At 40.1% G+C, this 23,745-nt stretch overlaps 2 protein-coding genes across 3 annotated transcripts; both read left to right on the top strand.

The window, feature by feature from the left end:
* The first annotated feature begins 416 nt into the window (after window positions 1–416).
* LOC101486147 (thrombospondin-2) lies at window positions 417–15,280 on the top strand. 2 transcript variants are annotated; one of them, XM_004561163.5, is made up of 22 exons: window positions 418–970; window positions 1,148–1,340; window positions 1,475–1,540; window positions 1,649–1,785; window positions 2,322–2,837; window positions 3,450–3,543; window positions 3,665–3,829; window positions 4,070–4,246; window positions 4,332–4,505; window positions 4,815–4,945; window positions 5,625–5,759; window positions 5,842–6,060; window positions 6,167–6,274; window positions 6,369–6,528; window positions 6,794–6,912; window positions 7,876–8,110; window positions 8,631–8,858; window positions 8,947–9,077; window positions 9,190–9,330; window positions 9,512–9,609; window positions 12,352–12,491; window positions 14,911–15,280. In XM_004561163.5, the coding sequence occupies exons 3-22, from the start codon at window positions 1,477–1,479 to the stop codon at window positions 14,916–14,918; spliced, it is 3,180 nt and encodes a 1,059-aa protein (XP_004561220.3). In that variant the 5' UTR covers window positions 418–970; window positions 1,148–1,340; window positions 1,475–1,476; the 3' UTR covers window positions 14,919–15,280. The 2 variants fall into 2 exon arrangements, with proteins under 2 accessions (XP_004561219.3, XP_004561220.3); XM_004561162.5 differs by lacking the exon at window positions 14,911–15,280 and having other exon boundaries at window positions 417–970; window positions 12,352–12,508.
* Window positions 15,281–15,822: 542 nt separating this feature from the next.
* LOC101486817 (potassium channel subfamily K member 1) lies at window positions 15,823–23,704 on the top strand. Its single transcript, XM_004561164.4, has 3 exons — window positions 15,823–16,328; window positions 19,860–20,264; window positions 22,023–23,704. The coding sequence occupies exons 1-3, from the start codon at window positions 15,977–15,979 to the stop codon at window positions 22,325–22,327; spliced, it is 1,062 nt and encodes a 353-aa protein (XP_004561221.2). The 5' UTR covers window positions 15,823–15,976; the 3' UTR covers window positions 22,328–23,704.
* Window positions 23,705–23,745: the final 41 nt, after the last annotated feature.

Below are 23,745 nucleotides of genomic sequence, written 5' to 3'. Positions count from 1 at the left end.
AAAGGTCTTCTTGTTGCTTTCAGTACTACCTTCTGGCGATAGCCCCTGTAGCCTTCAATCAGTTTTTTTGAGACCATAGTGGATGCCCTCTTTAAAACTATTTTCTCCCCATAAACACAGTGTAAGACTAACAGAGTCAGGACTTTGAGACAGATCCCAGAACAGAGTGTGCCTTCCGCACAGCATATCACTCCAAGCGTGTCACGCTAGACTCTGCCAAGTAATCTCACCCAACTCTACCTTTTTCTATCCCCTCAGATCTTATTACTTTTGGGCTTTTTCTGACTCCCAGAGCAGTGACAGCACCTGCTTTCACTGTCTCCGTCACTGAACCACTTCCAGGAAGAAACATGGTCTCTGTTCTTATTTGTTCTCCGCTGTGATGTTTCTAGGTATCTGGAAATAGAAAATTTGTTGGGATTTTGTGTGAGTGTGTTTGTATGGGCACAGGCGCATGCATGTGTGCACACACATCTGTGAGATTCATTAGTCCACAAGTGGAGTGTACAGATGGAAAATGTGATTCGGGATGATGATGCCTTTTTGACTCAGCAGGGAGAAGACCAAACAGAGAGAGATCCCAGCCGAAGTAGATGTTTTTGTATTCCATCAGTTTTCTCGTAGCTCACAATCTTCTGCACACAGCACTTCCAAAAGCACACACATGCAAACACACACACATCGAGCCTCTAATTTTTGCAAAGGATTTATGGTAATGCCAGTTTTCTCGCTGCTAAAATATTGGAAAATTTGTGCAGCCAGTAACAGTGTGTGTTTGTGCCTGTGTGCCTGTTTCGGTGTGTGAGTGTGTGCATTCGTGCATGCAAGTCTCATTTTGGAGAGTGAAGAGTGTAAATGATGTGTCTGGGAAACCTGCATCGAGACGTCAACACACACAGACACAGTTCCTTCCATCCAGCTGGGTTCCTCGCTGGGAGATATGCAGCCTAGTTCATCGCCAGACACACGGGTAAAATATGGCCCCTGCTCCTGCCACACATACACACACATACACAGACACACACACTCTCAAACAAATAACACTGTTTGAGATTTCTCCCGAACTAACAAAGCTGTCTGCATGTTTCTTACTCAGATTACTCTCTTACCAAACCCATCCCTTTTTTCTTTTCTTTGGATGATTCAGTGACAAATTACTGAGTGAACTGTGCTGGTGATCTTCACTCTGGATACCAAGGTGAGAAGATAATAAAGGAGGGAAGCAATCAAGGAAGAGGAAAAGGAGACATTCCACTACAGCCCCTGCGGAGCTGCAGCAGGGACGAGCCTACTGGCTGTGATTTCTAGTCAGGAAAGGCAGAGGAGCAAGGAGAACGCAGGTATGCATGGTTATTTCTCTCTTTTTGTCCTTCTTTTTCTTTTATTTCCTATGCCTGAGATCTGCTTGGATTCTATATAGGAGGTTACTTTCTATATTTCAAGGTGACTGCATGTGTTATTTATGTGTAAGCAGGAATGGGTTATCTGAGGGGTCTCCTTCAGCTTTTGATATTCCTCTATGCAGCAGGAGTGTGTGCAGGTACCACACATATGCATCAGTACAGTTGCTCCGCCTGTTTCTTTATCATTAAAGCAGAATCATATCTAAATCTTGAAAAGCCCACACATACTCGTGCCTCCTCCACAGGTGTGGATGGCGCAAAGGTCAGCAACTTGTCATCGCAAATCTGTCTTCATCCGTGTGAGGACCTGTTTGGCTTGCTCACTGAGATCCATGGCCTACGTGTTGTGACCAACAACCTGCTCGAAGACTTGGATAGAGTAGTAAGATGCATAAAAGCATGCACATTTATCATGGTATTTGTTAAAATTGTGTTTCTTATTGCCTGATGGTACATTATTTTATAGCAGCATGAGCAAGAATTTAAATATTTTTTAGCAAACAGGTTAAAATGTTGTGTCATTTTTAAGGTAAAAGTAACTTTAAACATGAACATTTTTAAATCTTTTTTTTTAGATTATTTTTAGATTATTTAAACCAGTAATAGTCCATTTTCAATAACTATGTGTTTACCAAGGTTGTAATACACTTTTTATTCTGTGTCATCACAGAAAAGTTGACTGAATTTAAATTCTGAGAGTAATTCTTTTTCCAGTGCAAATGGCACAAATAAAGGATTTTCTGTCAGGAAGTACTGTGGTCTGTGGCAAATGCCTCTGGGGGAAAAAAAAAAAAAAAACCAAGAGGAAATCTCCCCACAGATATGGCCCACAGTAGTTTGGCTGGTCTCATTCAATATAAATACACAATAATACTTTCTTATTTGAAAAATGTATTTAGCTAATTTTAGTATTTTCAGTCCAAAGAAAATGAAGAGATACGGATATCTTTGGATGAACTCAGTAACAGACATGGCAGTGGTACCAGCAGTGGCAAAGGGAAAGGCCATGGGAGAGGCAATGGGAACGGCAACAGCAGCAGCAGCAGCAGCCACGGCCATGGCCACAGCAACGGCAATGGCAGGGGCAATGACAATGGGAACGGCAACGGCAGCAGCAGCAGCAGCCACGGCCGTGGCCACAGCAACGGCAGTGGCAGAGGATATGGCAACAGCAACGGGAACGGCAACAGCAGCAGCAACAGCCACGGCCGTGACCGCAGCAATGGCAGTGGCAACAGCAGCGGCAGTGGCAATGGTAATGGCAACGGCAGTGGCATCAGCAGCAGCATCAGAAGCAGCCGCAGAGGTGGTGATGGTGACAGCAGTGACAATGATCTTGACAGAGACAGTGAGGCGTGGTGCGTGCAGGATGGACGAGTGTACGAGCAGGGGGAGGACTGGGAGGTTGACAGCTGCACCTCCTGTACTTGCCAGGTTTGTGCTGAACAAATCTATTAACTACAATAACACACTGGCAGAATTTCCTGGGGAAATACCATGCAAGCATTTAACTGAATTAAGGATATATAAGAGATAGAGAGCAGATATTAATATCATCATCTACACCAGCAAAGTAAAATGGAAAATTATAAGTGACAACCTTTAGCATTAAATTAATCTTCAAGGTAGCTTACCAATGTTTTTATACACAAGGACTTTGGTTGACGACTTGACTGCTGCAACTTATTATTGCTTCGCTTCACTCTAATACTTAATAAAAAGCAAATATGCAGCATTTTAAAAATGTCCAACTGTTCCTTTAAACGATGTTTACCAATTGGGGAAGTTTCACTTGTATGCAATGTGGTTTCATTTATTACCAGAAGTTCTATATTTTATGCATGCTTCATCCTCATCCCTACGTCTGTTTCTTTTTATAAGAACCATTATTTTTGTTGAGGATGGGATGAAGGATTAGCCTGACTTGTTATGACTCATGAAAACATACCATTCCTTGCAAGAACTGGCATTCAGCAAAACATCTGGATTCAATAATGTGATATTGTTAGAAAATCTAAATGTATCAACACTGGACTGTCTTGCCAGGATGGAAAGGTGGTTTGTCAACAGGTGTCATGTGCTCCTGTGTCCTGCATCAATCCGTCTTTTGTCGATGGAAGTTGCTGTCCTGTCTGTCTTAGTGAGTATCATTTTTCTGCAGCTGGGATTTTGTCTTTACATGGATGCCAAGATTAATAAATATAATAAAAACACAACAACAACAACAACAACAACACGTCTGTTGTCTGTATGTAATAAAGATGATGAAGACGGCTGGTCCCCATGGTCTGAGTGGACCCACTGCTCCGCCACCTGTGGACGTGGAGGGCAGCAAAGGGGTCGATCCTGCAATGGCATCATGCCGTCCTGCTCTGGCCCGTCAGTCCAAACCCGCAGCTGCATGATGATGAAGTGTGACCGCAAGGGTAAGGCATCACTCTGCACATCGGATCTGTCACCTGTTTCAGCTTAATGCTCTTTTAGTGACTGACTGAGCCAAGTCCTATTCAAAACAGTGAACTGGCAATTCCCAGACGGCGAAAATATGAAACCTCAGACAAATGGAGATCGTAGAGATTCTAATCGTAATTGGAAACATGTTTTGTTCTCTGTACGCTGCTGAGCTGTAGCGGTGGTCTGACTTTCTTTTGTCTTTATTTGTCTAGTGCGTGCTGACGGGAACTGGGGCCTTTGGTCTCCTTGGTCTGCGTGCACAACCACATGTGGAGAAGGAAACATTACACGGGTCCGTCTGTGCAACAATCCTCCACCACAGAAGGGGGGCAAGGGGTGCACAGGTAGCGCCATGGAGACACAACCTTGCAACAACACGCTCTGCCCGAGTAAGTAGGAGCGCACAGCTGCACATTTGAAAGCACTCATACGCATTAAAAGTGGCTCAAAGGTAAATGATGCATTTCGGTGTAGTTGCTGGAGGCTGGACGGCCTGGACTAAATGGTCAGTCTGTTCAGAGACATGTAACGGGGGCCTCATGAGTCGCCAGCGAGAGTGTGTGAACCCCGCCCCTCAGAACGGCGGGAAGCCTTGTGCTGGAGATGCTGTGGACTATGAAGGATGTAACAAACAACCATGTCCTTTAGGTAAACCTTAACCTTGTGCAGCTGTACCAACTAATGTTATTCTACATGCAGGCTAAGCCTCACATACATAGAGAACCTTAATCCCATTTTATTGGAGAGAACATGTTTTCAAACAATTGAGGATTAAGAAATAATATCCTTCACTGTTTGCTCTGCTTTATTCAATTACAGAGGCTTAGGATAGAAAAGAGAAATGATTCGAATATGAATTCCTTCAGAATCATTATGGTGCAATTGACCCACACTTGAACAATTTGCTTTGTGACTAAGTGTAAAAGACTTTTATGTGTAAATTTTTATGCATTTCAGATATGTGCTTGCTTTCTAATCCTTGTTTTCCTGGGGTTAAATGCACAACGCATCGCGATGGATCATGGGAATGTGGACGCTGCCCGTTGGGTTTCAGTGGTAACGGCACTCATTGTGAAGATGAGAATGAGGTAATGAGATTAGACACAGGATCACACTACACAATGGCCTAACTTCGCTGATGCATGGCGTAGGAAAGGTCCTCCTCAAAATTCCTTAGCATAATGCTGCATTTCATTGATTTTCAGGGAGTTATCTTTATTTCCTTGCAGTGAATTGTGGCCCAACTTGACAAGGTCAGCAGGGCCGTTTCCAGTGATGATAATGCCTGCCTGTCAGTTGGTTGCATATGTTAAAGTGTCTCTATAACTATGGAATGAATTATTGGGAATTTTTTAGACCTTATGGCTCCCAGATGATGCATCCGAATAACATTGGTGACCCAGATTTTTCCTCTAATACCACATTTATGGTTTTGATTTAAGTGACAAGACAGCTAGATGAACTACCAAGAATTTTGGTACAGATATTCATATTCCTCCAGAGATTAAGAACTTTCATCAGTCATTAACTTTTTGCCTGATGTAATCGTTTTGTCAAAACTTTAATTTTTCCGATACTTATCTGAAGCGCTAATGACATTTCCAGAAGTCAGTGGACTCATTTTTAACTTCTCTGACTTAGTAACCATTGAAATATTCTGTAGTCTGATCCTGACAAAGAGATTTTCTTTCAACACGCGTAACACCTTTGTACAGTTCATGTTTGATATGCTGAACATGGATAATCTCTCAACCTCCATCTCTTCAGTGTGAAGTGGAGGGAGTGTGTGTTACACTGTGCATAAACACAGACCCTGGATTCTACTGCCTGCCCTGTCCGCCGCGCCATAAAGGCACTCAACCGTATGGCCTCGGTCTGGATGAAGCCCTGAAAACCAGGCAGGCAGGTGTTTTTCTCTTTGCTTTGACCTGCAGTCATTAACCGTAGAGACTTTTGGATTCTCAAAGAGCTGCTCTGTTTGTAGGTGTGTGAACCGTATAACCCTTGCAAAGACAACACACACACTTGCCACAAGTATGCTGAGTGTATATACCTTGGCCTGTCGTCTGAGGTCTTGTACAAGTGTGTGTGTGCGGTGGGGTTTGCTGGCGATGGCTCCCTGTGTGGTGAGGACTCTGATCTGGATGGCTGGCCCAATAATAGATTACCCTGCAAGCAGAATGCCACCTATCACTGTGAAAAGGTAAGATATCTACTTCAGCGTGAGCTAAAATCATTCAGACTTGTTGAGAGATACCCGAGCTGCATTCTGGTTGGATACCATTAATCTTTGTTGTGACTGGCTGCAGGATAATTGCCCCATGCTGCCAAACTCTGGACAGGAAGACCTGGATGCGGACGGACAGGGCGATGCCTGTGACCCTGATGATGACAATGATGGCATCACAGATGAAAGGGTGAGACAAAACCACTTTAAAGTCGCCATGATTGAAAACAGGCGTGTCTTGCCGTATGCAAACATCCATGTGAATGTGTGTTTTTTTGACACAGGACAATTGCCCGCTGATGTACAACCCTCGGCAGTTTGATTCTGACAGGGACGGGGTTGGGGACAGCTGCGACAACTGTCCATTTGAAAGCAACCCTATGCAGACAGACACTGATAACAATGGAGAGGGAGACGCCTGCAGCATCGACATAGATGGAGACGGTAAGAACAACTCATTGTACCAGGCCTTGAATGTGCAGCTAGTCTACTTGGAATCAGGATCAATTGGTGGTAATAAAGTGACAGTGCTGGCAATATAATAACTCAAAAAAAGTAGATATGAACTTGAAAATATAGATGAAATTGAATTTACCGAAACATAGCCTTGATGTATATTATTTGTCTGGTTATGTTCACAAAAAATTTTTTTTTTTAAAAATCAGTCTAAAGGCTGTGTATGTGTGTGTGTTTCTGTCTATTCTTTCAGAGGTTCTGAATGACCGGGACAACTGTCCTCTAGTCTACAACACCGACCAGAGGGACACAGACCTGGATGGTGTCGGAGACCAGTGTGACAACTGTCCACTTCTACATAACCCAGACCAGGTTCTTGAAAAAATCAAGTTTTCAAACATTTTTTTCTTCTGACTTACCCCCAAAACCCTGTCAGATGAATCTACTAATCTGTTTATGAACATACCTTTTATATTTAAATAAGTGCATTTGAGCTCATTTTAAAGTTAGATTCGGACTGCCTCCAGTTTATTTTAAACTCTTTGTGATTATATGTTGCTTAAAATTCATTAGTTACAGTAAGAAAACTCCATCACCCATTAATCAACTACTTTTAGTCACTATTATATTTAAAAACTCTTCATTAAATGCTGCTGCCACAGGTTAGCTAATGTTTAGAAAGCTATTTTGTTTATTGATGCTTTGAGCTAGCAGTTCCAACTGTGAGACATGTTTTAGTTAATTATTTCCAACTTTTGATTTCAGAGAAATATTTACTTATTATGTTTAATTAATAATTTTAACTGATAATTCATACAATTAGCTAACGCTTGTAACTGGTCGCCATATTTTTAGCTTATCATTTCCAGCTTTTGGTTGGATGGATGATGATGATTTGGGCTTGTTTTGCCCAAATCATAGGGTCTGGTCACTTTATTGAGTCAACCATGAACAAATATGCATAACATAACAAAGTATTCTATCAAATGTAAGCCTATCTCTCCAACAGTTAAAGCCTGGCTGGAACTGGGCCATGCAACAGTATAATGATCCCAAGCACAGCAGTAAATCTACAACAGAAAAAGAAAGTATCTAGGTAGTGCTATAGTCCCAAAACTCAACTTGATTGAAATGCTGAGGTAGGACCTTAAGAGAAACCGTAAGATTTAATTTCATTTAATTGTGACCTCTTTTTTATTTATTTATATATTTTAGCTAATTTCTCATCTAATCCGAGCCCCCAGGCTAATACAGAAGTATTCCCTGCACTAAATAAATAATGCTGTTTGTAGTGACCCAAAACATATTATACACTACATCCACATGTGTTGGCAGCTTGACTCTGACAGTGACCTGGTGGGAGACATGTGCGACGACAATGAGGACATCGATGAGGACGGCCACCAAAACACTCTAGACAACTGCCCCTATATTGCCAACAGCAATCAGGCTGACCACGACAAAGATGGAAAGGGAGATGCTTGTGACCATGACGACGACAATGACGGTATCCCTGATGACCGTGACAACTGCAGACTGGTACCCAACAGGGACCAGGTAGACTCTGATGGTCAGTGTTGTTACAGCTGAGCTATCCTATCCTAGTCTACCCAAGGAGGCAAAATAGAAAGTAAACAGGGATGTTTCAAATCAATAAAAAAAAGTGAGCAATTCGATTTCATTTAAAAATAAAATAAGACCTGATTCCCATTCTAGCCAGTCATAGGTGTGTCAGGCTTTACATAGCTAATATCAAAATACAGACATGAACAAATAGTTTGCTGTCACACAGGGAAAATAACTTGGACAATTTATGATTAATGGATTTTGCAGTCATGAAATAAAAGTTTGTGACTATCAGTCCAGTTTCCATTGCTTTAGGTCATATTGATCTTGGACATCAACATAAACACTTAATGGCTCTCTGTAGTGTAATTAATAATACTTAAAAGGTTGATCTATCCACCATCATACATGGTTTTCTTAGTACATTTTCATGTTATCTTGTCCAGTTCTTTTCCCCCATCTTGGCAAAAAATAATAAGGAAAAGTCAAGTTACACTTGTTCTCTTTTTTCTTTATTCTTTCAGGTGATGGCAGTGGAGACGCATGCTTTGATGACTTTGACAATGACAGTATTCCAGATGCGTTGGATCCCTGTCCCCTGAACCAGGATATTGGGTCTACAGATTTCCGGAAGTTTCAGGTTGTTTTGTTGGACCCTAAAGGCACCACGCAGTCTGACCCCCTCTGGGTCATCCGCAGCCAGGGTACAGAGCTGCTGCAGATTGCCAACTCTGACCCCGGGATCGCTTTAGGTGAGATTAACCATAAAAAACACTAAACATATAAGACATATAATGAAAGTGATTAGTCAACATGAATAATATTCCTGTGTCTGAACAGGATACGACAAGTTCAGCGCCGTGGACTTCAGTGTCACATTTTATGTAAATACTAACCGAGATGACGACTACGCAGGGATTGTGTTTGCCTATCAGTCCAGTCAACGCTTCTACGTTGTCATGTGGAAACAGGTGCGAGCTGAACGCTGACTCTTAATTCTCACAAGCAATAAACTTAAAATACATAATAGAGAACATGTAACCATTTCTCTCCACCACATTGATTTTTTTTCTGTAAGCGCAGGTGTCTCAGGCCTACTGGGAGAAAAAGCCAACCAAAGCTTTCGGCACTGCTGGAGTCTCAATCAAACTGGTCAACTCAAACACAGGACCAGGGGAGTATCTGCGCAATGCTCTGTGGCACACAGGAAACACTAGACACCAGGTTAGAATGAGTAAACTCATAAATCTGCCACCTTTTTATTGTGCTTTCAGTATCATAAAAAATACAAAGAAAATCTTATCTTAAAAGATAACACTTTCTGAATATTAAATTGTTTGGCGCAGTAAACATTAGATACTCTGGTAAATATGATTGTCCTCCGTGGCGCCTGAATATGTTTCAGGTCAGAACTTTGTGGCACGACCCCAATAAAATTGCCTGGAAGGACTACACACCCTACCGCATGCACCTTATCCACCGACCCAAGACTGGGTTTATCAGGTACAAACCATAATGTAAAGTGTCACCACAACTGTGGTTTGATTTATTATGGATTATTGATTCTTGAAAGAAGCAGTGACCCCAGAATATGCAGCATATATTCATTTCTGACAGAAGATATTGCTCTGTGAAGTAGTTATACTTCTGGGTTTTTCCATGAAAGATCAGTGAATCCTCCCACCTGACCCACTCAGAATCAACTTAAAATATGATTAAATACAGCTAGAAGATTAGCCTCGTATCAAAATGTAGGAAAAAGAGACTTTTCATATGTTATCCCGTAACTTGTTTTGACCAGCAACCTATCCCACATGATGATTTAAGTATTAAAAGTTTATCCCAAATGCACTTTTTGAAGTTTTCTCTGACACATGTTTCTCTTACTCTACATCATCAACATTTAATTGGGCCAATGTTGCTTTGAAACTATGATATATCCCATGAGATTGATGCTCAAAGTTGGTTACAGAGAAAATCATGCTGACAAAAAATGAGATTTGGGCTTTAGCTTGTGACACATGGAGTGGGTGTAAAATGAATTTTGCTGTTGCTTTTAACAGAGCTTAGATGTCAGGCCTGAAAATTTCTTGTGGCTAGCCCCTGTAGTCAGGAAGTCATGAGGGTTTAGATATGCTAGAGCAAAATAATATGATTAAAAAGTGCGTCCTTATCTCCGACAGTCATGTGAAAAAGAACGTTTTTCACAGGACTCTTTGCATTCCTTCTTTAGCAACAATAACTTGATGTTATCATTTTCTGTTTGACGTGATCAGTCTCTCACGTCCTTGTGGAGGATTATGGCCCGATCTTCTTTACAGTGGTGAATCGGCTCATTGAGGTCTCCGAGCATTTGTTTATGCACAGCTCTCTTAAGGTCTCGCCACAGCATATCAATCAGGTTGACGTCTGGACTTTTATTGGGCCATTGCATCACCTTGATTCTTTTCTTTTTCAGCCATTCTCCTATAGATTTGCTAGCCAAGCTGTAGGTGTCATATAGATGGTGTCAAGTTTGACTCTAGAATACTTTGGTATACAGGGAAGCTCATGGCTAACTCAGTGGCTGTGCGGTGCCCAGGTCTTGTGGCCGCAAAACATATACAAATCATCACACCTCCACTACTGTGCTTGACAGCTAGGTTGAGGTAAAGTCTTTTGCATTACTTAAGTCCTATGGAAGCATTAAGGGTGTACTTAGTTTGTCACAGGACTCATGGCAAAGTTTTCAAGTTTTATCATGACTGCATGACTTTTGATTGCCTGTAATGGGTTTTTTCATAGTATTAAGGCAAATTTTTTACATGCTTTCATTAGATACACTTACACAATAACCTAAGTTTAAAAAAAACCCCAGATATACTGAGATGAAACATTTGTCGCTCGGCTGGTTTTTTGTATTTGGAACCTGGATTTAATTTATATTTTTGGGGTTGAGCTGTCATAAACAGCTGTCACAGCTGGATTATGATCTTGGAATCCACCAAACTTTTAGAATTAGATTGGCAGGTTTCCTCAGGAGAACTCGAGCTCTTTTCTAGTGGAAACAACTGAACATTTACAGCTGAACATTCAGGTATTATTGGCTTGGCTTTTATAGGACCATACCAGTATTTTTTAACCCAATTACTACCCACGGAATACATTATTGCCTATTATTTCCAAAGAAACTTCTTAATTTTAAGTCAAAATCCAACTTGCAGGCAGGAATTTTAGACATTTGTGATAGCGCTGAACATGCCTGTGTATATTTGCATGTATGGCAAACTATTAAAATTAATGTTATTATAGGTAAAAAATAGAAAAATCTGGGCATGTTCTTTGAAATAAAATTTTTGTGGCCCAGTTCAGTTCATGTAGGTTTTAGTGCAACAACAATCTGCAGAATGACTTCTTCAATCTGTGGAAATCACATTTGTGTCAGCCTGAAATGTTCTTACACTCGAGGACATCATCAATCTCTAAGAGTTATTTTATGATAACAGTGTAATTCACTTTCCAAGTCCAACCCACTTCTCCTCAACCTGCCACATCTACTTCTGTTTAGTTGTATTTCTCACTAATAGCCTGGATAAAAAAAAAAAAACAACAACAAAATAAAAACAACCCCAGGCTACGAGTTCTCTGTGCTCTGTGCTGTTTATGTGCAGATGGGGAAAACAACAGCATTGCCATAGTGAGATTTCCAATCTGGAAAAAACAGAAGTCAGAGAAAAAAGCTGTTATGTGACAGATTTGAAAAAATACTCTTTTTTGATACATGCTGTGGCAGTGCTGCATTCCTGTTACTGAATGACTGTACTGGAGAATGAATGTACAACTGTACACTAAGTGAATGTGAGGCTGAAAAGAAGCTCCTGCTCTTTGACTGTGAAGGACGGACATGTATTGATATTTTGGATACTTGCTCCAAAGCTCCATTGTAACTGCTATGAATATATCTCCAACTGACATCACGTCCTCTGTGATGTCCGTGAAAAAAAAGTTAAGTATGCAACGTCAAGAAAAACGTAAAGTGTGAATTTATAGTAACTTTGCGAAGGACAAGCAGAAAAAGAAGAAGAATAGAAAAGATACCTCAAAAATGTCCTTGATGATACTATTTGAAATTGAAATGCCTTTAGTTACTTTCTGCAGGTTATCTTGCATTTTACTTATGATTTTAACTTAAATTTAATGTGAACATGGTAGTGTTGTACTACGGCTGATTTGCACTGGGTTGGCTATACTGTGCTTCCTTTGCAGGGTGGTGGTGTACGAGGGCAGGGACATTTTGTCCGACTCGGGGGCCGTGTATGACCACACCCTGGCTGGAGGCAGACTGGGACTGTTTGTGTTCTCTCAGGAACATGTTATCTTCTCAGACCTCAGATATGAGTGTAGAGGTAAGACATCCTGCTAACACTTTATATTAAGTGAAACAAAAATGTGCCTTTTTAGTAAAGTGCAAGTGAGGAATGGATCAGCAATGGCCTGATAGTAAACGCTCATTGTTAGTTCCCTAATAAATCCAGCTCTTGGCATTCCATGTGAAAAATATTATTTACTAAAGAATCAACTGGGAGATCCTGTGTTAGTGAATCATTAGGTACCGGTGAGTTCATAATTATCCTTGCCTTAACAACTTGCCACTGTCCTCATAACTCAATACAGTAATTACTTACACTGATTACTTGTTGCTCTTTTTATGTGGCATCAAGGACCAAAGCATACTTCAGTGGTTTCTCATTATTTCAGGTTTACCTTACCATTAATTACCCCCTGCCTCCTGTGATTATGCACAGATTATTAACATGTTATTATATGACTGGCATGGTGAAGGCAAATTTTAGTGTAAGAAACGTAAATAAGTTGTTCCTCTAGTAGTTTCTACATTACATTTTTATGGTGTTTGCCTTTATTATGTTACAAAGAATTAAGTTATTCATATAAGTGCGTTTGAATGTTGAATACTGAGATACTTTTTGAGGACCCTGCTCTTTTTAAAATTTATTAAGTAATTATGGACTACAGGCAATGGAGGAGTCATGCTGAAAAAATCTGTAACTACTAAGTAACTACTTTGTATGAGGTTTTGCAGCAGTACGTATACAGATAACTGCACTAACTGGTCAGTTCATTAGGTACAATTTGCTTGTACTGGTTTGGACCATCTTTTCTCTTCAGAATTGCCCTAATTCTTCATGCCACAGATTCAACAATGCGCTGGAAACATTCCTAAGAGATTTTGACATGAACATGAGACGCAGTTGCTGCAGTTTTATTCACTGTACATCTACAACGTGAATCTCCCGTTCCATCACTTCACAAACATGGTCTATTGGATAGAGACCCTGTGTCTGTGGAGGTCATTTAAGTACAGTGAACTCGTGTTCGGGAAACACTGTGGTCATAAAGGAATGGACATGGTCAGCAACAATACTCAGGTCAGATGTGATGATTAAATGATACTCAGTTGGTACTAAGAGGCCCGAAGTTTGCCAAGAAAATATCGCCTACGCCATCACACCAACAACAACGTGAACTGTAATTGTAAGGCATGATGGATTCATGTTCTCATGTTGTTCACACCAAATTCTTATTATACCATCCAAGTGTCAGAGCAGAAATTGGGACACATTTCATCTTACGTTGTTTAATTGCGGTGAGCCCATGCAAACTGTAGCCTCAGTTACCACAGGAGGGACACCAAGTGTGGTCTTCTGCTGCCGTAGCCCATCTGCTTCAAGGTTCAATGTGTTGCTCCTCTAGATACCTCGGTTTTAACGAGTGGTTATTTGATTTACTGTTGCCTTTTTATCAGCTCAGAGCAGTCTGCCATTCTCCTGTGACCTCTGGCATCGACAAGCCATTTTTCTCCAAGAGAACTGCTGCTAACTGGATATTTTCTCCTTTTTTGGACCATTCTCTGTAAACCCTACAGATGGTTGTGTGGAAAATCCCAGTAGATCAGTCGTTTCTGAAATACTCAGACTAGCCCATCTGGCACTAACAGCCATGCCACATTCAAATGCGCTTAAATCACCTTTCTTCTCCATTCTGATGCTCGGTTTGAACTTCAGCGTGTCCTCATGACCATATCTACATGCCTGAATGCATTCAGTTGCTGCCATGAAATTGGCTGATTAGCTATTTGCATTAGCAAGCAATTGACCAGGTGTGTCTAACAAAGCAGTGAGTGTATGAAGTAATTATTACTTAATAACTTATTAATATAATACATCCTAGCTTGTTCTTTATTTACTATAAAGTCCTAGACCAGGAGTTATTAGGTAGGTACTGATGAATTTTTCATTAGCTATAAGGTCATTCCTGAAGCATTCCTCACTCATTCTTTAGTAACTAAGCAAGCTTTTGAGTCAGTTAATTTTGCCCTCTGCTGCTGTGGGTGATGTATAAAACTTGTAAGGTGTATTGTACACCTTAAAGGTGGTACAATACACCACCTTTAAGGTAAAACCTAGAGTAGTTTCCTATCTGACGATCAGGCACCTCTTAAAGATCACAAGATTAGTATAGGAGAGAAAAGGGGGGCGGAGTCCAGCAGCACAAATCTGTGGCCATTTTTTTTTACACTTTTCGAAATAATTGTACCTTTTGTGCTTTAAACACTTTATTAAATTAATTTATCTACTTTTTTTTATAGTGGAACCATCTGAAATGTATTGTCATATCAGCAACTGTACAACTGTCAAAAAGTGCAATGTTTTCTGTGTTGAACTTACCTTACCTACTATCACTGCTTCAGATCATGTCTCCACACAGCAGTTCCTAAAAGTGGCTATTTTTCTTTTTGATTCTTAGATAACTGAATTATTGTCTCGGGATAATTTGGGAATTCCACAAATATCCACCAGAGAGAGAGAGAGGATACACCAGACTCAGGCGTTAATCCAGCCAAGACTATCAATTAATGACCATCCTCTATCTGTCAGCTTTGTATGCAGCAGTATTGATTTCAGGCTGTCTCATTCACTGTATATTACTGCTCTGACAGCATCTCTAATGACTGTAACTTCTTGTTGCTTTTCATTTTGTGCTTCCCTAATGGCTGTAAATAATTATTTATTGCTAGATGCCAGACATGAGAGGGAAAGATGCAAAGATAAATTGATGATGGAGTAAGTGGAGCACATGTCTGGCGGTTACTTATCAATAAAATGTTTTTTTTTAATCAACTGTTCCTTTTTTCTTTTCTGATGACGCCAGTAGCTCACAGTATGCACACACACACACACTCGCACACACACGACTGTAGAAACATGGTCTCTAGCGTCTTCTAGTGGTAAAGGTGTTAATTACAAACAACGAGGATTTTCAACGCTCTGATAAAACTGTCCACGGGGATATGGAGGAGTAAAAGTGTAAGAAAATGGAAGCACACAAAGTTTAGATAACACATAAGTTTATTCAAAAACAGTGTTTGAATTTTTTTTTTTAGAATAATAAAGAAGAAAATGGGCTTGGAAAGTATAGGGTGTATCCTAACCCCTATAAAAGATGGTCTTTTGGTTTAAAATGATGTTCTGCTGTTTTAATAATGCAAAATGTATGTTTGGTCGCAGTAAATCTGGGTCACCGAAGAAAGCTGACCTTGCTCATGATTTATTAATTAATTTCCATTGCCTCAAAACAGAAAACCCGTTCGACCGGCTTGAGAGGGAAGTGCAGTTAAAGACGCACTCCACCTGGTAAGGTGAATAAGTGACGTCACCACTGCCCTACCACTGAGGAATGAAGAATGAGGAAGACGAGTCCATCCACCGAGTACAGCATAGAAGTCTCTACCAAAAGATTCCAGGATTTCTATTTATTTAAATTAAACTGAGTACTTTTTTTTTTTTTAATAAACAAACTTTAAGCAAGTGGGATGGTACGCGGGTGCACAAGAGGCGCGTGCCGTCGGTTTATAGACAGACACCAGTCAGCGTTGAATTTCGGCCTGCTGGTTGTCGCTTACATCCTTTACCTCATCGTCGGCGCCGGGATCTTCTCCGCCATCGAGCTGCCGTACGAAGACGCGCTCCGGCAGAAGCTCAAAGCGGATCTACGGGACTTCCTGAGGAACAACTCCTGTGTGTCTGACGCTCGCCTAGAGGAGCTCCTGGCCCGCGCTCTCGAGGCCAGTAACTATGGAGTGTCCATCCTGGGTAACGACACCCAGCGTAGCTGGGACTTTGTGTCCTCCCTGTTCTTCACCAGCACCGTGCTGACCACAACAGGTGAGTCCAACGGATACAGGTGTTCAGACTTTAAAAGCCTTTGCTTCGAGAGTCGAAAATGTGAGTGGCCCATTTAGCTGAATAAATGTAAATTTGTGGCACGCTATATAAACAGGTTTCCTCGCTGTAACCAGGCCCGTGCAGAGAGGTTTAAAGGGGCGGGTGCTCAAAGTTAAAAAGGGGCACATTGAACCATGCTGAATAACAACAACACACATTCATCAAGAATCTAATATGGGAAGGGCAGGGCTGTGTTGATCTGAGACTGTAGACATTAAAAAGTCCACAGGAGAGATGGTAGCTGATTAAACAAGTATCATGAGATAATAACAAAATGCAAAGATTGGTGACAGCACTTGGAACCATAAGGCAACAAAAAACTGTGACATAAACTCGGCTCTGCCTGTGAATCACTCTTTGCTTCTCTTCTTCCTTCCATCGCATCATTTCATATATCACTCTCCACTTGCTGTCTATCTGAGAACAAGGCACAACTTGCTATTGCAATAAACTATAATCTAATTATCCACACCTAACAACTCTTGCACTTAATCTATAATAAAATGATGACAGCAAAATGTTATAGCCCTGCCTTTAGTAGCCTCACACAGCTCCTACTGTTTCCTCCTCATGTCCTTACCAGCCATGTCTGCACAATGTTATATCATGAGTAATAATTTAAAATAATCCATCTAAATAAAACACACACATGCAGGTGCACACAGTGACATTTTAGACCTTCTTCAGAATACTGTATATACTATGGGCATCTCGGTGCTGATCCAGAATCCTTACATTATTATTTATTACTAGAGCTACAATAATAAAGCAATGAGGAGGGGGAAGTAATAAATATGAAATAATGTATTTATGATGATTCCATTTGTTTCACTATCCACTCTGTGCAGGGCAAAACTTATTACATTTTTAAACTGTAGAGATACAATCATTTTACTGCTGTAAAATCCAAATTTTGTCTTATTTAAAATATAAATCTATTATAATCTGCTTCTTAATGTATGTTCTTTAAAATACAGCGTGTGTTTTTTAATATATTATAATTATAATAATGCACAATTATGTGGACATGCATATTAGATCGTTTTTAGTGAAATATAATCCCTCCAGAAAGGCAGGAAATGCCCAGAAACTTACTTTAAAACTAAACATGTTTCTAAATACTTTAAAACTAAATATGTTCCCTAAAACGGTGACAGAGCTACAGACCCATGACAGCCTTACACAGGTAGCCAGCAGCTGTGACCAGCACTACCTGTGCAGTTAATAAAAGGACAGGTAATGTTTGTCGCGCTGTTGCACACACAGCACGCTCGTTTGTTTCAGTTTGTCAAATTGCCACAAGACAACTTACCAACGTGTACGTAATAAGCTAATACTCCTGGGTGCTACACACTACAGTGTACGCTGTACACCTACTTACTGGTTTTGTCGCATCAGTCTGTGTCTCTGAGTTAACTTGTGTTTCTCCTACAGCTCCGGAACGCTAAAAATGCGCGTGCTCTTTGTGAGCTCGTTCCCGGCTCGTAACCAGCGCGTTCTGCCGTCGAGGGCGATCATTGGTTAAATGTGATCATGTGACTGATGCAAGCCAGATCCTTTTATTTAGCAAAACTGTGATTAATAGTTAAATATTATTGTTGAGGGGCACAGACAGGACTCCGCACGCACACACACATAAAATAAATAAATAAATAAATAAAAAAAATTTAAAAGTTGCCTCAACAAAAGGGCACTTTGGGCACTCATCAGGAAAGGGGCGGGTGCTCAAGCCCCTCTAGCCCCCCCTCTGCACGTCCCTGGCTGTAACTAATAAGTCTATGGTTAAAGATCCCCTGTAGCCACTTTTAACACATTGGAAAATAATGTGGTTTGAATAATAAATGTTTAGGATGTTCATTTTTTTCTTTCCAAAGGAGAAAAAATATAGTAGTTAAGGGAATGAATTATTAACTGCATTGGACTTTAAATAACCTTCAAGTTCAGACAAGTATGTAGAATTACAATAGACTAGCTTTAAATTTCAGTTTATCCAGTTTATCGCATGTCACTGAGCAGTCCTTACCTTTAAATATAACCTGTCTCCTTCCTCTCCTGTCCTGTGTTTCTTACATCATTCTCCATCTCTCAGTGAAGTTATCTCAAACTCTTTTCTCTCCCTGGGAAATACAGCAGCCGTACCTTTTGCTAGCAGACACTGTGTGACAAACTGCACACAAGCAGTTTGTGTTTTTACTGATCTTTGTTGAACTTACAGAAACATTGCATTTGAAATGACCTGCCACTTACAAAGGATACTTCCTTTCTGTTCGCTCTAGTGATGGATACACAAATAGGAATATCTTTTCTGTTTTACCGTTCCCTCCATTTATCCTCAAATCGATTTGATGTTTTAAGGCACGCAGTGAAGTGAAACAAAAACTTCCCTCAAACGTGTTAAGCCTAAAGTAACAAACCTGTTTTAAAACTGCAACGAGAAGAAAGTACTCGTAAAAGTAAAAATGAATAATCAAATAAAGCACAGATGCTGGAAATGTTTACTAAAGACAGTAATGAATTTGTTACTTTGTTACTGATATACTTTTCTGTTACCTCAGTTTAATGTGAGCAAAGAGAAATGACATAAAAATAGCTCCCTTGGTCATTTGGACATGTACGGTAAGTGAACTAACAGTAAGCAAGCCGTGTTAAATGATGGAGAAATTCAATATATCATGTAATAATGTTTTGTGTATTTAAGTCAAGATTAACCAAGATGAGAAAAATCCCTCTGCCTAATTTTATTGATCAAGGTCTAGCTTAAATGTCCTTTTATAAATAGTGTGTGTTTCAAGGTGTCTCTATTACATGTATTGTTATTGTATTGTATGAATTTTGGTCCAGATTCTATAAATAATCCATGAAAGCAGTATTTGTCCTGCCTTTCAGGGCCTTTGTATAAGTAATACACTCAGGAAAGTAGTATTTTTATCAGACATATCAGTAAATGCGTCTCTAGAAGAATAAATCCTTATCTCAACTCATTTGTTTTTTTAAGATAAATAAAAAAAACGATGTTTTTGTGCAAACCTTCAGCATTTGTCGCCAACACTTCTTGAGGGTGAGACTTTTATGTTTATATGAATGCATGAATTTATTTATTTTTCAGTTTTCTGGAGGTCTAGGAGGACCTTTGAGATATAAGTTTATAATGGCTATATTAGCATTTTAACAGAGTAGTTGTTGCATCACATACGACATGGCACAAGTGGTAGCTTATATTAACCAAAAGGAAACTAATAGGCAGCATGAAATCATGCAAAGTTTACAGAGGATATCCTAAAAAATGTTAAAAATAAATAAATTATTTCTTTATTTCTATAGCCTGCTTCATTTTAAGACTTGACGAGTCTTGTTTGACGCTAACTACAGTTAGTTTTCACAAATCCCGGGTGAATCCTGGAGGAGAATTCCTCCTTTTATTACTGTAACTCTGTAATTTACATAGTGCTGCATGTTTTGTTGTGTCTTCAGGTTATGGCCACACTGTTCCTCTCTCTGATGGGGGGAAGGCTTTCTGTATCTTCTACTCCCTCCTTGGCATCCCTGTTACCCTCTTCTTCCTCTCTGCTGCGGTTCAATGGATCATGTCCGTGGTCACACGTCGTCCACTGTCCTACTTCCATCGACGATGGGCTATGTCTAAGGCACACCTGGGAGTCATCCATGCTGCCTTCCTTGCCTTCATCACGACCCTTATCTTTGTAATTATCCCTGCATGGATCTTTGTCGCTATCGAGGAAGACTGGAACTTCCTAGAGGCTCTGTATTTCTGCTTCATCTCTCTGACAACTATTGGCCTTGGAGATTATGTACCAGGAGAAACTCCCAGTAAAGACGTAAATCCACACCCACACCTCTACCGGCTGGCCATTACAGGTGAGTAGAATTTAAAAAGGCAGTCACATTTTTTAAATCTAATATATCATGAAATAGATCATTTATGTTGTAAAAAGAAACAATTAAATATCAAAATCTGGAATATTTTTTGGGCTTTCTCTTGCCTATAAGATAGTTTTTAGTGAAAACAGAGAAGACGCACAGTAAAGGCCTTCATGTCTCCTGCTCAACCTCTGAGCTAAACCGACACCTAGAAATTCCTGACTTTTAATAAAATATCTATATAAATACACCCTTTGTTCCAAAGACACAATGTGTAAAATGCCATCTATCATGCTACAAGGTTATTGGATCATTAGAAAATAAAAAGAAGCAATTCAAATATAATTATGTTTTCACAACTAAAAGCTGTTCTATTGATTTAAAAAGTCAATAAACACATGGAGAATCAGGCTCAGTGACTCTGAAAATAAGGTAAACGTCTTCTGATATTCATCAGAGTTTTTCTAAGAATTGAGCCACCCATTCATGATCTTCCCCTTTGCTAAAGTCAGTCAGCAGGCTAGGCAGGATATTCTAGACATCCTTCTCCCCAGTTCCTCCTGCCAGATTACGAGGATTTCCCATGCCAGATGAGATATATAGTGTGTTTTGAGTCTATCCCAGGGTCTTCTCCCAATGGGACCTGCCCAGAAAATCTCCAAACACCTAGTAGGCATTGTAAGAAAATGCCTGAACCATCTCATCCGGGTCTTTTTAGCATGGGGTAGCAGTGCTTTCACTCCCAATTCCCACCAGCCATTACTCTCTGTTTGGACATTGTAGAGAACCTGAACAACTTATACACAGGTGTGCACTACTTTCTTCATACAACAGTGCAAAGTGGCTTTAACAGGAGTACAAAGGGGGGTGGAGTGCGCAACTAAGCAAGTAAACAAGAACATCACAGTTTCTGTTTCTAGAGTTAGGAAGCTCCCTAAATGATAACTGTAAGAGCCAGATGCTTTAGTTAGTAATACGTAGTGTTTTAATAAACCTTTAGCTTTTTGGCAATTTTCTTTAAAGAACAGCCTTCATTTCTTATAACAAAAATACTCTGATGAGTTTTAAAAGAGAATGACTTAATCAAATCCATAAAGGTGAATGCTTCATATTTTCTTCATCATGTGCATTGGATTTTAAAGATTTTCACGAGGTTTAATGCTAATGTCAGCATGCTAACATAATCACACTGACAATACTAACATGCCAGTGTTCACCAGGTGTGATATTTACTTTGCTTGCCAGTGTGGGATAGTATGTTTGCATCCCTCCATAACTTATATGGAGGGATGGGCAGTTGTATTTTTGGGCATCTGGCAAATGTAGATCCAGCATCAGCTCGTTAGTTCTGTTATCAACTCTGAAGGCAATAAGTGCATAATGACTTTGCTGTGGGTGTTCATTTTGGGGATGTGTTTTAAAGCTTGTAGGCTGAAAATGATTGCCTGCTGCGTCCAAGAATGAACAAAGGGAACTGTTTGCGTTGAGGGCCTGACAGATAATTACTGAGGCGAAACATGCTATTAATCTCGTTAAGCCAAGGGGTTCTTCAGAGTCAGGTTATAATTTTCCGTCGGCTCCATGTTGCAGCGGCTCCTTTCACCGTGACACCTTTTTTTTTCAGTTTTGTTTGTTGGTATAAAAAATTCTAGGTGTTCCTGTAACAGTAGTAATGTTACAAATTCATCAAACAAAGCAGTCCCTGTTATTTTATCTGCACCTTTTATTTACTGACCAATAAAATTGCTCTTCCAGTCTACTTGCTGCTGGGCTTGGTGTGTGTCCTGGTTGTGCTGGAGACATGTTGGGAGCTTCCCCAAATGAAACGCCTTAGACATCGATTTTATGAAGAAAACCTTCGGGAACTGGACTCAGAGACCACCAACATCATCGACCGTGATCAATTGAGCGACCAGCTGGCCGATACTGCAGATCATGTGATAGATCACCCAGCAACCATCTCTTCTGTGTCAGAACAGGCTGCATCCATACGACAGAACGGGAAGTCAGCGCCTTACACCCTGGCATCAGGAAGTGCTCTTAACGGAAAACCGAGATGACAGATTGTGTTGGCTTCCAGGGTATTTTAGTACAAACTGTTCTTAAGGGGCTGTGTAATATTCTCCATGCATGGCTGCACAGGACGTACCGGCTTTGACCTCTTTCTATGTCTAGAGTTTATAAGGAGTCTGAACAAATTTATATATATATCACCATCTAAGCAAAGTTATTTAAAAAAGCGATTGCTCTTTTCCATTGCCAAGAATGAAGTGTTTATCAGCATGGCATTGTTTCCACCCTTACTGTGCAATTCCCTGCCGATAGAGATCTTGGCACAGAGGAAGGGCTGGGCCCCCCAAACAGAGGGAAACCCCCACAAGTTTCCATTTCCTGCCAAGTTTTGATGTTGAAATTCCAAAGCAGCTAAGTCTGCTCCAGAGGATTTAACATCCACTCTTGGCACATTTCATAATCTATGGTGGTATTTGCATAGGAAATTTGCCTTCTTGAAAACAGTAAAGCAGTACCAGAAGAATCAGGCGTGTCGTCAGTGAGCCCTGTGTACATTATATACAGGAATTACAAGAAGATCAGGTGATAGCAAAGAATACAAATGTTTTTGTTCATGGTTCCTTACAAGTTATGATTAGCCTTCAGTTCTTGGTGGAATGTAGAAAATCAAGTGGTAAAAACCCTGCAATGTGTCGCTTCTTGACACTAGAGGGCAGCACTTTCATATTACAGTTGGATTTCCATGAAGCTTTTACTTGAAATTGCTATCTCATGCTGTTTAGGGATGTATTTCTTTAAAAGTGTAACCAAGGTGCAAAAATATGTCATTTTTAACACTGTGGGAGATGAAGGAATATGCCGAAAGACGTTTTAGTAGCAATAAAACAAATATACAATTAATGCTGGATGTTTTATGCCTGCAGTTATTTCTGTTTTACTCACAAAGCAGCTTTAAAACAGACTCAAATCTTGACAATCAGAAATAATTGTTTTTTGGAGGGTTTTTGTTAAGGGATTCAATGAAAAGCAGAACTTTGAAATTGTTGGTTTGTTGTTGTTTTTAATCAAAAATCATTTGTTTTTTGGGATAAAATGTAAATGCATCATGAAACATTAAAGAGAATGAGTGATTATGTTTTTAACAAGTGTAAAAGTGCCAATCTGATTTTTTTTTATAAACTTTAGTTATTTTATTTATACAGTAGTATCTTCACATTCACATGTTCATTATTTAAGACACTTACATGCAGACTGACGTGGGTACAAGCACACTTTCAGGTGTCACACATTCAAACTCAGACATGCACACACACACACACACACACACACATACACTCTTATACAGGAAATGTCCTTCAAGCAGGGATGCACAACTTACTCCTTTGTGGGAGACACTGTTATCCTTCAATCCGTATGACCTTTAACCTCCCCACTACCTAGTAAAACAGTCAACACAAACACAAAC

This window comes from Maylandia zebra, linkage group LG8 (genome assembly GCF_041146795.1).
Source record: "Maylandia zebra isolate NMK-2024a linkage group LG8, Mzebra_GT3a, whole genome shotgun sequence".
NCBI classification, from domain to species: domain Eukaryota; kingdom Metazoa; phylum Chordata; class Actinopteri; order Cichliformes; family Cichlidae; genus Maylandia; species Maylandia zebra.
Note: the sequence above shows the minus strand (reverse complement) of the source record. Positions and strands in the feature narration are given on the sequence as shown.